The sequence below is a fragment of the Protopterus annectens genome, chromosome 1.part1 (genome assembly GCF_019279795.1).
Source record: "Protopterus annectens isolate FY-2018-M chromosome 1.part1, PAN1.0, whole genome shotgun sequence".
In the NCBI taxonomy this organism is placed as follows: Eukaryota; Metazoa; Chordata; order Ceratodontiformes; family Protopteridae; genus Protopterus; species Protopterus annectens.
In genome coordinates this window covers 1,557,515,733-1,557,527,872 of record NC_056726.1, presented here as the reverse complement: position 1 = coordinate 1,557,527,872, position 12,140 = coordinate 1,557,515,733, and the positions used below count along the sequence as shown (strand labels likewise).

At 43.0% G+C, this 12,140-nt stretch overlaps 1 protein-coding gene across 1 annotated transcript in view; it reads left to right on the top strand.

Moving 5' to 3' along the window:
• SRRM1 (serine and arginine repetitive matrix 1) overlaps nt 1-12,140 on the top strand; it is a gene marked incomplete in the record, with an annotated part of 1,602,281 nt that overhangs the window by 509,724 nt on the left and 1,080,417 nt on the right. The window contains 1 exon segment of the mRNA XM_044083096.1: nt 2,258-2,434. Within this exon segment, the coding sequence (XP_043939031.1) occupies nt 2,258-2,434 (177 nt within the window).

Here is a 12,140-nt window from a genome sequence, read left to right as displayed (position 1 = left end):
GTAGATAAAATTTACTTTCTGAGCATTTGTGTCTGTACAGGGCATTGCTAACCTGTTGATGTAATAACACAAAGAAAGTTTTACTTGCAGTTGTAATGCTACAACAAAACAACTTAAGACAATTTCAAGTGTTAAGGACTTCAGAGGCAAAATCCACAAGTAAAGCAAAATAAAACAGTAGTACTCTGAAGAGTTAACTGAAGTGCAAAACAATAAAATCTCTTCTCTGCCAAGGGTGGGGTTGGATTAACTCGGGGATCCCCTCGGAGAGTGGCAAGGGAGCCAAGCAGATGGGAGCTTTGGGAAGATGAGCAGGAGAAAATTTGTAGCAAGGGAGGTTTACTTAAGTGCAGTTCTGGTTTGCTGGGTGGTCAATTAGTATTATGGATATGTGGAAAAAAATGGGTGGGGAAAGTACTTAAGTAAGTTACACAGTAGAAACAGCAGTGAAAGAGGGGATGGAGGGATTTTGGAAATCAGATTACTGAAAGGGGCAGAAACCAGGTAACACAGACTTTTGAAGCCACAATTAGAGAATGGTGGAAGGGTTGGGAAAAATTCAAAATGGAGCCCTTGTCCTGTGGTTAGAATTTCAGAAACTTAGCTTAATGCCTCAGTTGGGAGTGACACAGGCTCAAAGAACAGAGGAAAAACAGCAGCTGGATAAATGGAAAAGTGTATAATAAGGCATCTTTAAGCAGGTATATACAGCTAGAAAAAGCCCTGAAGCACAAATACTGGAGCAGAACACGCAGTACTGCAACCTCACCACAGACTATGCATAATGTACCAGTAATGCTGTAATAAATGACTAAATTAGGCTCAAATCTGGCAGTAGGTCACAGTCCTGCCACAACTATTTAAGATGCTACAAGATTGATTGAGGCCCTAGACTGGGTTCGAAATACAAAACCGCTACCTCTTGCATGTAATTCTACTTATGGAAATGGAAGTGCCATACAGTGTTTAAACAATGCTAAAATATTGCAGTAATGCATAATCTTCACACAGTGCAAATGAAGCTACAAGACTAATGTCCTAGAACAATACTAAAAGTGCCACTTCCTCCTCCCCCCCCTTGTTTTTTGATGTGCTTTTTTATGCCAGGGTGTGGGCATTTATTTTTTATTACTAGCATCATCTGTCCAAGTTTAAGCCTCCCTCTCTCTTTTGGCAGGAATGCTCTGAAGGGCTTAGCGCCAGACTTGTCTTTTAGTGAGCTCAGCTGAAACTGCTTAACAATTGGGACACATGGAAGGTGCCCTGAAATTTTGGAAGCTGCTCTGCAGTTATAACCTTGGCAGGATATAACCCCCATATAGCCAAGATGTCTGCAGCAGTAAATCATTCGAACATGTACTGTTGTAAGTTTACTTACACAACTGTATGTTCTTCATCCCCGCTGATTCCAAAGTATAGGGGAAACAGCTTTCTGAATTTTTTTTTTTTTGGCTATTCTCTTGACTACCTCCATGGATTTACTGTTGAGTCTGTTGAATAACAGACTTACTAAAGAGAGTTCTAGATAAACTGTAACAGATGCACTTTTTCACATCAGTTGGTCTGTCAGAAGACTGTCTGTGGTGGCTGCTTGATGTCCTCCTTCCATCCCAGTATACCTAGCTTGCCTCTCTAGCCTTGTTATTTGAGTTCCTTTTAAACCAGGTAGGTGGGTACTTGGACATTGTTAGTGATTTTTTTAAGCATTGTAGTTGCAAATCTTTGTTGTTTATGATGTTTGAAAGTCTGTCTGCTCAGTGGTTTATGGTGAGGAACTGTAGTAACTAGCCAGTAGTTCTTTTAAAACTGATGCGTTTCATCAGTGTGAGTTCTAGTTTCAGGTGCACGTTGAATGAGAAGTGCAGAATTGTGATCAGTAAAGAGTATGAACCTAATCCTTGACCCACCAAGAATGGCCTCCTTGTATAGTAACTCATAAGAACGTGTCTGTTGTACCTTTATTGCTCAGGGATATTACATGGCTAGGTAGTTATAGTTCTGTAATTCATTCAGTCTTTGTTCCACTACTTTTAAAGCATTATAATGTTGCCATTAACTTGATGTGTGAGGCAGCAGTTGTGTGTACATGTGGAGCATATGGAAACATGAAATATGCACATGTATGCATTTTAATGGCCCTGAAGAGTTTTCTGCCATCATAACTAAGGTAACATAATAAGACTAAATGTCAGTACACATTTATATACAGCTGTGAACAATTCTGATTAAATAAGGTAACATTTTCATCCCTCCTCAGTGATATTTTGAGAGAATGCATGCCTGAGATTGAAGACCTTAAGGAAATGTCTCCAGAAAGACCTGTTAAGAAAGAGAAAGAAAAGAAACACAGGCACAGATCTCGCTCACGGTCTAGATCTAGATCTCGTTCCCATTCCCATTCACGATCTAGGAGAAGGGCAAGGTCACGCTCAAGGTACTGTTCATTTTATGTTACCTTTTTCACTTGTTAGTGAAGTCTTTTTAACTATGTTTATTTTCAGCGCCTGATCATTTACATCATTACACTTTGCCAGTTGTTTAAGCATATCAGCTATTTGAAGATTGCATTAAACATTTAAATCGTGTACAGTGTACTGATTGCTTGGTGGAATCCCTGTAAGATTATTTTATGCATACAGGGAAGAGTTTGGATTTAATGTACTGGAATGGCTTCAGAAAAGTGCACGATAGAAAATGATTGAAATAGATTTTTAGATCAGTAGCTTGGAAAAATGTCTGAGTGAGTCAAATTGCATCACTGATATCTCATTTAATTATTTCTATGTCTTCGAAGGTGAATAAGCTTAATTTTAAGGAACCTAACTTTATTTCGGTACTGGAAGTTAAAGGTACGTATTTCTGATTAATTTTCTCTGCTTAACTTGTTCTTGACCTAAACAGAAGGAACATGCGGTCCTTATTTCTGATCACCGAGTCCTAACAGAAAAAAACTTACTGCATTTCATGATACTTATTCTGCCCTTGTACTAATTGACTGAAGAGCTTCTTGACTCTTAAGCAGCTAGATTTGCTAGTAAAGTTGCAGTGAGGAACCTTTAGAAAAAAAGTCTAAAGTTTTGTACTGCTTTTTTTGTGTTAAATTTCCATTAGCATATATTTTGTAATGACGTTGAATGAGCAATTCTGCTGAACAAAATAAAGACCTCGGAATGTTTGAGAGACGGCTTCCTGGCATATTGTAGATTGGAGTTGTGCATTGTGTAGTGTACTTAGTGTCGGACCTTATAATGTATTTATTTATTGGCATTTGTTTACCGGAATAAATTCGACTGGACACAGGTGCCTTTTTTCAGGGGAGGCCAGGGAGAAAAGCTCCAAAGTATCATATTTAATGCAATCAGTATTTACAGTGACAGATTTTATAATGCAGTTTCAGTGAATACATAGCATAAAAGCATAAACAAATTTGTTTTAATATTCACAAGTATTAATGTACAAGAATTTACAGGTAGAAGTTTGCTGTGTAAGATAAGGCATAATTTAAAAATACAGTACAGTGAGGTATTAGAGAGGATAAACCAGTTTAAACGTTAATAGAAAAGTAGCAATGGAATAATAATTTAGCTATGCTAATTAGGAGTAGTAGTACAATAAGGTGAGGTATTAGAAGGGGATTTACAGGTTAAGTGGTGTAGTGCTTTAAAGGGAGGTATAAGAAAAGTGATGAGGGGTATTAGGAGAGCTATGTCCCTGGTCAGGAAAAAGGATAAAGGCAGGAGGTAGAGAGGAGGTCTTCTGGTAATGGTGTTACAAGATGAAGGTGTGAGGTAGACCTGATTTTGTTCCAAATTCTACCTACACTATTGGAATAGAGACTGAATGAGACACTTTGCAAGATAGGATTTTTATTTATTTTTTTACATTTGCTAACCGGGCGTGTCCGACCGGACGTAGATCCATTTTCAGCAGAGGCCCGGGGAGTAAAGCTCCACAACTAAAATAGACAGTAGTTACATTGGATTACATAGCAATTAACATAGCAATTAATTACAAACATATTTACAGATGAAGAACATAGTACATCAGTAGACAACTAGAATCTTTATCTACGAAGTACATAACAGACATTAACAAATGTTAGAATAAGAAGTTCCTGCTGTATAATAAGTACTAGGCTTATGAGCGTCTGAGCTTGCTCTATAATCAAGGCAGTTAGTGGAGTGGAAAGAGAGGTAGTGGTTAGATGGGGTGGGTGATATTAGAGTGGGAGTTGCAAGGGCATAGCCAGCATGTTTTTAGCTGCGCTTTTAGTAAAGTTTTGAAGTGGGTGCATGATGGTACGGAGGTAATTGTGGGTGGGAGGGAGTTCCATAATTTGGCTATGGCGCAAGAGAATAGTGCTTCACCAGCAGAGTTATTGGCTTTAGTGATCTGCAAGTGATTTTTGTTGCTGGATCTTAGTGGTCTGGTGGTGCGATAGGGTTGGAGTAGATTCTGGAGGGATGGGACATTTAGTGGATGGTTTACTAGTTTGTGGGCGAGTGAGAGTTGATACCATTGAAGGAGGTGAGGGAGTTCAAGCCAGCCCAGTTCCGCAAGTGAGAGACAGTGGCGACTAGGTAGGATGCCCCTGTGGCGAATTTGGCGATTTTGTTGTAGCAGGTCTCTAGCTTGTTTAGATGGCATTGCCTTAGGTTGGCATATATTGGAGAGGCATAAAGTAGGGTGGAGATAAGGTGGAAATTTGCTATTGAAATCTTTGCTGCTTTGGTGAGAAGTTGCTTATTTCTGTATAATGCTCCTAGTTTTTTTGTGGACTTTTTTTATGGTCCTGCATATGTGAATGTCAAATTTTAGTTTTTCTGTTTCCACCCCTAGCAATTTGGTGTGTTCAGGTGGGTATATAGTGGTGTTGTCTTTTGCTGTGATGTTAAAGTGAGAGTTGTTTTGAGTATGTTTGGTGGGTTGGAAGATGAGTAGTTTAGTTTCATTTTGTTTGGGTTGCATATTAATTGGACATCGGATAACGAAGTTTCAACAGAGGAAAAGGCTTCCTGTGTGACTTTTTGCAGTTTGGGTAGGGACTGGGCTGAGCAGATGATGGTTGAGTCATCTGCGTATTGTATGAGTGTGCCATGTTTGGTGGCAGAGGCTAGATTATTGGTGAAAACAGAGAAGAGTAGGGGTCCAAGGATGGATCCTTGGGGAACCCCTATGGAGTCAGGTAGTTGGGGAGATATGTGATTCTGCCATACAACGGATTGTTGGCGGTCAGACAGGTAACTCTGAAACCAGTTGGTGACTGATTGAGAGAGGGATAGGTTATTGAGGACAGTGACGAGTTGTTTGTGTATGACCATGGCAAATGCTTTAGATAGGTCTAGGAAAGTAGCAGAGGAGAGAGAGCCATTGTTTTTATGCTGAAGGATAGTGTTAGTAATGGAGAGTAAGGCAGTGGTAGTGCTATGGTTTGGTCGGAAACCATGCTGAGTATTGGAAAGGAGGTTGTTAGTAAGGAGGTAGTCTGAGACCTGAAAGTGTATGCATCTCTCTAGTGTTTTGGAGAGTGGAGAGAGAATAGCTATGGGGCGGTAATTGGTTAGTTCTGTGGAGGGGCCACCTTTGTGGAGGGGAATTATACGTGATACTTTCCACAGTGTGGGAACGTAACTTTCTGACAGAGATCGGTTAATCAAAATGGATGTTCATCGTGTTTCACTGTTGCAGTCATTACACTTGGGTTATCCTGCTGGCAGGCAACCCGCAGTCGGCCCAAGTTCCAAAGTCTTTGTCTGGCATTTGTTGCCATCGCCTCTTCCCTGACGTCAGTGCGCCAGGGGTATAAAAGTTGCAACCAACGCCATTTTCTTCAGTCTTTCCTGCCGCGCGGTGCCTGAAGCAAAAGCAGTTTGCAAGTGACGGTCGGCTGACTCCTGAGATTTTCAAATTTGAGTTTCAGAACCAAAGTCTTCAATAAAGCTAAGTACCCCGTTGGGGAAACTTTTTCTTGCTCCAGACTAATGTCAGTAAAAGTTAATAATTGTATTTCTTGTGGGAAGCAAATACCTCATAAGGACTTTCACTCTTACTGTATTCCTTGCCTAGGCCCTGATCACGACGATGTTCATCGTGTTACACTGCTGCAGTCATTACACTTGGGTTATCCTGCCGTCAGGCGGTTCACCAGTCAGCCTGAGTTCCAAAGTCTTGGTCCGGCATCGGCTGCTGTCACCTCCTCCCTGACATCAGTGCGACAGGGGTATATAAGATGCAGCCAACGCCGTTTTCTTCAGTCTTTCTTGCCGCGCGGTGCCCGAAGCAAAAGCAGTTCGCAAGTTCCAGTTGGCCGTCTCCTGAGATTTTCATTCCGAATCCAGAACCGAAGTCTTCTACAAAGCTAAGTACCCCGTTGAGGAAACTTTTTCTTGCCTCAGACCGACGTCAGTAAAAGTTAATAACTGTATTTCTTGTGGGAAGCAAATACCTCATAAGGATTTCCATTCCTATTATATCCCATGCCTAGGCCCAGACCACGACGTCACTGGTTGTCGGTTTTGTGCTAGGTTTAACAAGCGCACTATTAAACGTCGGTTTGATTTTGCCCGACATTATTTTGATAGGAAATTCAATTATACCATGCCGTCGGAACTTCCGACGACCGGAATACACAAAAAGCGCAAAGACAAGGATAGGCATCAGAGGCCAAAAACTGACGACGAAGCCTCTTCTAGGCCAGTCGCCGGTTCTCCGGTTTTCAGCGAGGCGCCTTCGCAGCCCCTGACTACCACTTCTGTAGAACCACACGCCGCCTCTGACTCCCACGTGGAGATGGCTGGGCCTTCGGACGCACAAGTTATTCAGCCTACCGAGACTAACCTTTCAGAGGGATCCGGAGTATCTGAGCAAACCACAGCTTCAGAGGGTGTCTTCAGACCTACTCAGTTAAGCATTAAACCCTCAGCTAAGTCTAAGCCTCCTGTAAAATCAAAGAAACAAATACAGCATTCTCCAGGACAGGCCTCCATGCCTAAGAAACAAAATGGCCGAAGACCTAATCCCTCTGATCAGGGGGTCCCATCCCCCTCCTGATAAAAGGCCTAGACAGGATGCAGACTATGACTTATCCGACCAGGTGTCCATCTCTTCTGATTCATCCACAGACCTAGGATACTCTTTACCCCCTTATGAGGATTCTGATGCTGAGGAATCATTTCCGTCAGCCTCACCGCCTGAGGACTACTCCTTTGGGGAAACCCTACATACCATGAGGGAGCATTTCCACTGGGAAGGCCAGAATTACTCAGAATCCAAGAAAAGGCTCAGAGACTTCCTTTTATTACCTCAACACAGACCCCTTGCTGTTCCTCCATTGTTGGATATTGTAGATGATGTGTATACTGAATCCAGCTTAAATTCTGATTCCTTACCTCCAGCCCCTGTTAAACCTGACAGATACTACAGAGTCCCTGACTCACATAAATTTCTGTATAAAAGCCCTGTAGCTGACCCTGAAACTATTTCTCAGGGACCCAGAGGTGTTAAGGCCTCGTCAGCCAAGAATCCAGTTCCCTCTGACAGAGATTCCAGAGCATTAGACAGATGGGGAAAGAAAGTATATACGTCTGCAACTTTAGCAATGAGAACCTTAAATTGCCAGTTTCACATGCTAAAATATCAGCAATTTTTACTGTCTCAGTTAAAACAAAAAATGCTTCCAGAATCAGATCCTCCTAATTTTAAAGAAATGCAGGATTTATTGCATGCAGTTGAACAAGTGGGAAAGCATACTTTGCAATGTGGTTTTGATTCTCTAGAGGGCCTCCTGCAGAGCAGCAGTTACAGGCTCTGTCATTAGAAGACATGCTTGGTTAAAAGAACATACTTTACCAGATCATGTTAAAGCAAAATTATTGGATGCACCTTTGCAGCAGGATGTGTTGTTTAGAGTTAAGGCAGAAGAGGTATTAAAGAAAGTGGAGGATAAGGCAAAATCTATGCAAACGGTGAAGGATTTCTTACAGGTTCAGCCTCTTTGATTTAGCAGAAACTGGCCAACTAAGAATTGGTCCTTTCCAATTACAGACAGACCTCAAAGGGGAAGATACAGATGTCCAAGAGGTAGAGGTCAAACACAAGGTCCTTACAGGCCTCGACAATGGGTTGCATCAGGCCAGAAAGAAGGGGAAGACAGGCCCCAACCATATAAAAAGCAGCTCCAATGACTTCCCACTACAGCTGCCAAACAAATCCCTCTTGGCAGCCCCCTTGGGAGGAAAACCTGGCACTCTTCTACCACAATTGGCAAATGATCACCAAAAGCAAATGGGTTCTCAACATTGTATTTCAAGGGTACAAGTTCCACTTTCACACTCTGCCAAGATTAAAAGGAATGCCAAATCTGTCACCAAATCAATGGGCAGTGGCTCAAAAACAAATTACAGCACTCATGGATATGAGAGCTATTCAAAAGGTACCATCACAGGAGCAAGGACAAGGATTTTACTCAAGACTTTCTGGTACCCAGAAAGGACAAAGCCTGGAGGCCCATTCTGGATCTTTCATCTCTAAACACTTACCTGGATGTTCCGAAATTCAAAATGTTGACACTACAGCAGCTTCTTCCCATGCTGGGCAAGAAAGCTTAGCTCGTGACTTTGGACTTCAAGGAGGCATACCTGCATGTCCCTATCAGACAAAACTGCAGAAGATACCTCAGATTCATAGCTGGTCCAATGCACTACCAATTCTCTGCACTGCCCTTTGGCTTATCTACTGCACCCAGGGTCCTCTCAAAGGGCCTGGCACCAGTAATTGCATTTTGCAGACGGAAAGGAATTCAAATTTATCCGTACCTGGACGACTGCCTGATTTAAGCAGAGAGCAGGGACATTCTTCTAAAGCATCTGGCATTTGTAAAAAAAGTTAAGTTGCCTGGGATACACAGTAAACGAAAAGAAATCAAAACTAATGCCCTCACAAGAGATTATATTCCTGGGTGCCAGCTTGAACACAACGGCCCAGATGGCTCATCTCACACCAGACAAGCAAGGACAACTGACTCAATACTTTCAATTGATGGCAACAAAGACCCATCTCCTTGCAAGAAAAATTCTGCAGGCCTTGGGTTACATGGCATCCTGCATACTATTAATTCCATATGCCAAACTGCATATGAGGAAATTACAATGGTACCTAAAGAATGTATGGTCTCAACACTGTCAAAGTTTGGAAACAGTTATACCACTAATCCCTTGCCTTCAACAGGAGTTTCAGTGGTGGGCTCAAGCTTGTCACCTCAACAAGGGACAGCCTTTTACACAGCCCACAGCCAGGCAAAAACTGACAACAGATGCATCGGATTACGCCTGGGGAGCACACATGGCAGGCAAATGTATTCAGGGCATGTGGCCCGCAGAACAAAGGCATCTTCACATCAATCAAAAAGAGATGCTAGCTGTACAAAATGCCCTTATAGCTTTCAAGGACCTGCTGCATGCAGGACAACTACTGCTAAAGACAGACAACACCACAGTTATGTGGTACATAAATAAGCAAGGGGGCACTCACTCCTACCCCCTATGCAGACAAGCCATGACCTTGTGGAACACAGCTATAAACCTTCAAGTTCATCTGCAAGCACAATTCCTGCCAGGAGAGAAAAACACACTGGCAGACGACTTAAGCAGAAACATCATGGATCCCCACGAATGGGAATTAAATCCACAAATATTCAGAATGATAACACAGAAATGGTGGAGCCCGGACATAGATCTGTTTGCATCCCCAATAAACTGCCAGCTACAAAAATTCTGCACAAGGAGTTACCATCCACAAGCATGGAAAGTGGATGCCTCTCATTCAGCTGGGAGAACCTACGCTTTCCCACCACTACCTCTCCTGCCAAAGGTACTCATAAAAGCCAGGCAAGAAGAGCCAAAGATGATCCTGATTGCACCAGACTGGCCACGCCAGCACTGGTACCCAATCTTAAGGAGCTTAGCACAAGAACCACCCTGGATTTTGCCTAAAATCCCACATCTACTGACTCAGCACAACAATCAAATACTACACAGCCAGCTAAAGACCTTAAACCTAGCTGCATGGAAGATTCCTTTGTCAAGCAAGCAATGCCTCTCTCCAAAGCTGTTATGGATGTCATTCTGGAGGCCAGAAGGCCTAGTACCAGGAAAGCCTATTCAGATGAATGGAAGAGATTCTGTGCCTGGAACCAAGCTCGCAGCCTTGACCCTCTTGTCCCAAACATTCCTCAGATACTACAATACTTAACTGAGATGCTGGACAAAGGCCTCTCTTTCTCATCCATCAAGATCCATGCCTCTGCCATCTCTGCTCATTACAACACGGATCCACCAATTTTCTCTCATCCTCTGTTAAAACCGTACCTCAGAGGGGCTAAAAACATAAGACTGCCCCATAGAGCACCTACTCCAACTTGGGACCTCAACTTTGTTTTGGAAAAACTAACCTTACCTCCTTTTGAGCCAGCTAACACAGCAGAATTAAAATATATCTCTTGGAAAACTGCTCTGCTCCTGGCAATAACATCAGCACGAAGAGTTTCAGAATTACAGGCACTAATGGCAGTGGAACCTTTCCTCATTTTCCACCAGGACAAGGGTGTCTTTAAGAACTAACCCTACGTTTATGCCAAAGGTGGTATCCAGTGTGGCTCTAAACCAAACTATTCACCTGCCAACTTTATATCCTAAACCACAGAATAAAGGGGAGAGACTACTGCACTCTTTGGGCATTCACAGGCAGTTACGCTTCTACTTGGACAAAACCAAAGTTTTCAGAAAATCTGAGCAATTATTGGTAGCATATGCTGCATGAGCACAGGGAAAAGCCATTTCAAAACAGACTATTTCAAAATGGATAGGACATTGTATACGTTTCTGCTACACATACCATGGAAAACCTGTACCTAGCAGCATTAGATCTCACTCCACCAGGGCAACAGCCACTTCAACTGCCTACGTCAGGGGAGTACCTACCAAGGATATCTTGGAAGCAGCAACTTGGGAGTTCTGTGCAATTACCATCTACCTCTATACTCAAAATCCAGAGCTGGCTTCGCCACTGCAATGCTGCAGGGCCTTATAGCCACCCCTAATGCCTTAAAGAACCAGCCACCCTACCTCAGCTTTGGGATTCTACCCAAGTGTAATGACTGCAGCAGTGTAACACGATGAACATAGTACAGTTTTGTACCTACCATAAATGTAGACGTTCGAGTGTATACACTGCTGCAGTCCAGGTTACCTTCCCTCCTTCCCCACTTACTGGCTGGTACGTACCTATGTCTCTACCCTTACTACCTATGGGGAGTATTTGCTGGTAGCTGTAAGTTGTTTTTTGCTTTTCTTATGTATGTTTCATTAGCAATTGGAATTGCCTACCTATTTAGAGGCACCTGACATCTGGGGCAAGAAAAACTGAAGAAAATGGCGTCGGCTGCATCTTGTATACCCCTGTCGCACTGACGTCAGGGAGGAGGAGACAGCAACCGACGCCGGACCAAGACTTTGGAACTGAGGCCGACTGGGGAACCGCCTGACCATGACTGCAGCAAGTGTATACACTCGAACATCTACATTTATGGTAGGTACAAAACTGTACTTTACCAGTTGTCGGTTTTGTGCCAGATTCAATAAACTCACTATTAAACGTTGGTACGATTTTGCTTTACATTACTTTGGCCGAAGGTTTAATTACATAATGCCGTCGGAACTACCGATGACCAGCATTTATGAAAAACGCAAAGACAAAGAAAAGGACAGGCATCTGAGGTCCAAAACCGACGACGAAGCCTCTTCAAGGCCAGTCGCCAGTTCTCAGTGAGGTGCTTTCGCAGCCCCTGACACCCGCTACCTCAGAGCCACAGGCCGTAACCGACAGCCACGTGGAGACACCTAGGCTTGTGGAAACTCAAGGTATTGGGCCTGCGGAAACTATTCCCTCAGATGGGTCCGGAGCCGCTGAGCAGGCATCGGCTTCTGAGGGTGTTTTCAGACCTTCACAGCTTACAATTAAGCCCACTTCAGCAGCCAAGGCAAAGTCAAAGACACCATTAAAGACAAGGAAACAAGTGCAGCATTCTCCTGAACAGTCATCCCTGCCAAAGAAACGGATGCTAAAAATGGCCAAAGACCTAATTA